Raw genomic sequence first — 1087 nt, forward strand, 5'->3', positions numbered from 1 at the left:
TATAACAACAGGAAGAATACTAATAACAAAAAGATAAACAACAATAACAACCGCATCAGATAAACAATAATTAACAGTTCACTTCTGCATATAAGAAAAAGAACAGTGTCCGTGCCAATAATGAAATTATTATTATGAAATAAATTATTTTCAATATATTTTATGAAGATTACTCCCCGTTAGAAAACAAACCAACAGCGACAGCAACTACAACTTAGTTATGATCAATATAAGATAACAAACAGAAAAGCAAAGATAAAAAACAAACAGACAAAACCAACAACAACAACAACAGCAACAACAACAACAGCAACAACAACAACGACAAATACAACAACAACAATAACAAAAACAACAACAACGACAACAACAACAACAACAACAACAACAACAACAACAACAACAGCAAAAACAACAACAACAACACACACAGTAATTACAAGTACATGAAATATAATTGACTGCATCCACAAATAAAAGAAAACTGATTTCTCCGTTCACAGAGGAGAGAACATATCAGAGGAGGATCTCATTGGGATAAAGTCGGAGTCTTTTCTGACCAGTCATTATCGCTTGCTGTCTAAAATTAGCATGCACCTGGTAACCTCTTTGGACGCAGACGACGAGGGTGACGAAGCGAAAGGAAATGGCTTTTTGGGAGCCGTGGGGGATGCGTTGCAAGTAAGTTCTTGTCAGCTCAAAATTACAGCTGTACATGTACCCGTTTTCGCCCCACATCTTCGTTTCAGTACCCGTTTTCGTCCCACATCTTCGTTTCAGTACCCGTTTTCATCCCACATCTTCGTTTCAGTACCAGTTTTCGCCCCACTTTCGCCAGTCACGATTTTACCTGTTTTCTTCTCACATTTGCAATGTAGTGTCGATATGTCGATTACCATTCGACGCCTATTTATTATTTTCTCTCTCTCTCTCTCTCTCTCTCTCTCTCTCTCTCTCTCTCTCTCTCTCTTTCTATCTTTGCCAAGTACTGACTGATTGGCTGCTGTGGATCAGCTTAACAATGAACTCAAACATTGCACAGGTGTTCCTGGTTCGAATCCGAGTTGGATTCTGCTCGTAGATCTCC

General features: G+C 38.5%; 1 protein-coding gene across 1 annotated transcript in view; it reads left to right on the top strand.

The window, feature by feature from the left end:
• LOC101862050 (damage-control phosphatase ARMT1) overlaps nucleotides 1–1087 on the top strand; it is a gene marked incomplete at its 5' end in the record, with an annotated part of 7351 nt that overhangs the window by 2024 nt on the left and 4240 nt on the right. Inside the window, 1 exon segment of the mRNA XM_005102734.2 lies at nucleotides 504–681. Within this exon segment, the coding sequence (XP_005102791.2) occupies nucleotides 504–681 (178 nt within the window).

The sequence above is a fragment of the Aplysia californica genome, unplaced genomic scaffold (genome assembly GCF_000002075.1).
Source record: "Aplysia californica isolate F4 #8 unplaced genomic scaffold, AplCal3.0 scaffold00336, whole genome shotgun sequence".
Taxonomy (NCBI): Eukaryota; Metazoa; Mollusca; class Gastropoda; order Aplysiida; family Aplysiidae; genus Aplysia; species Aplysia californica.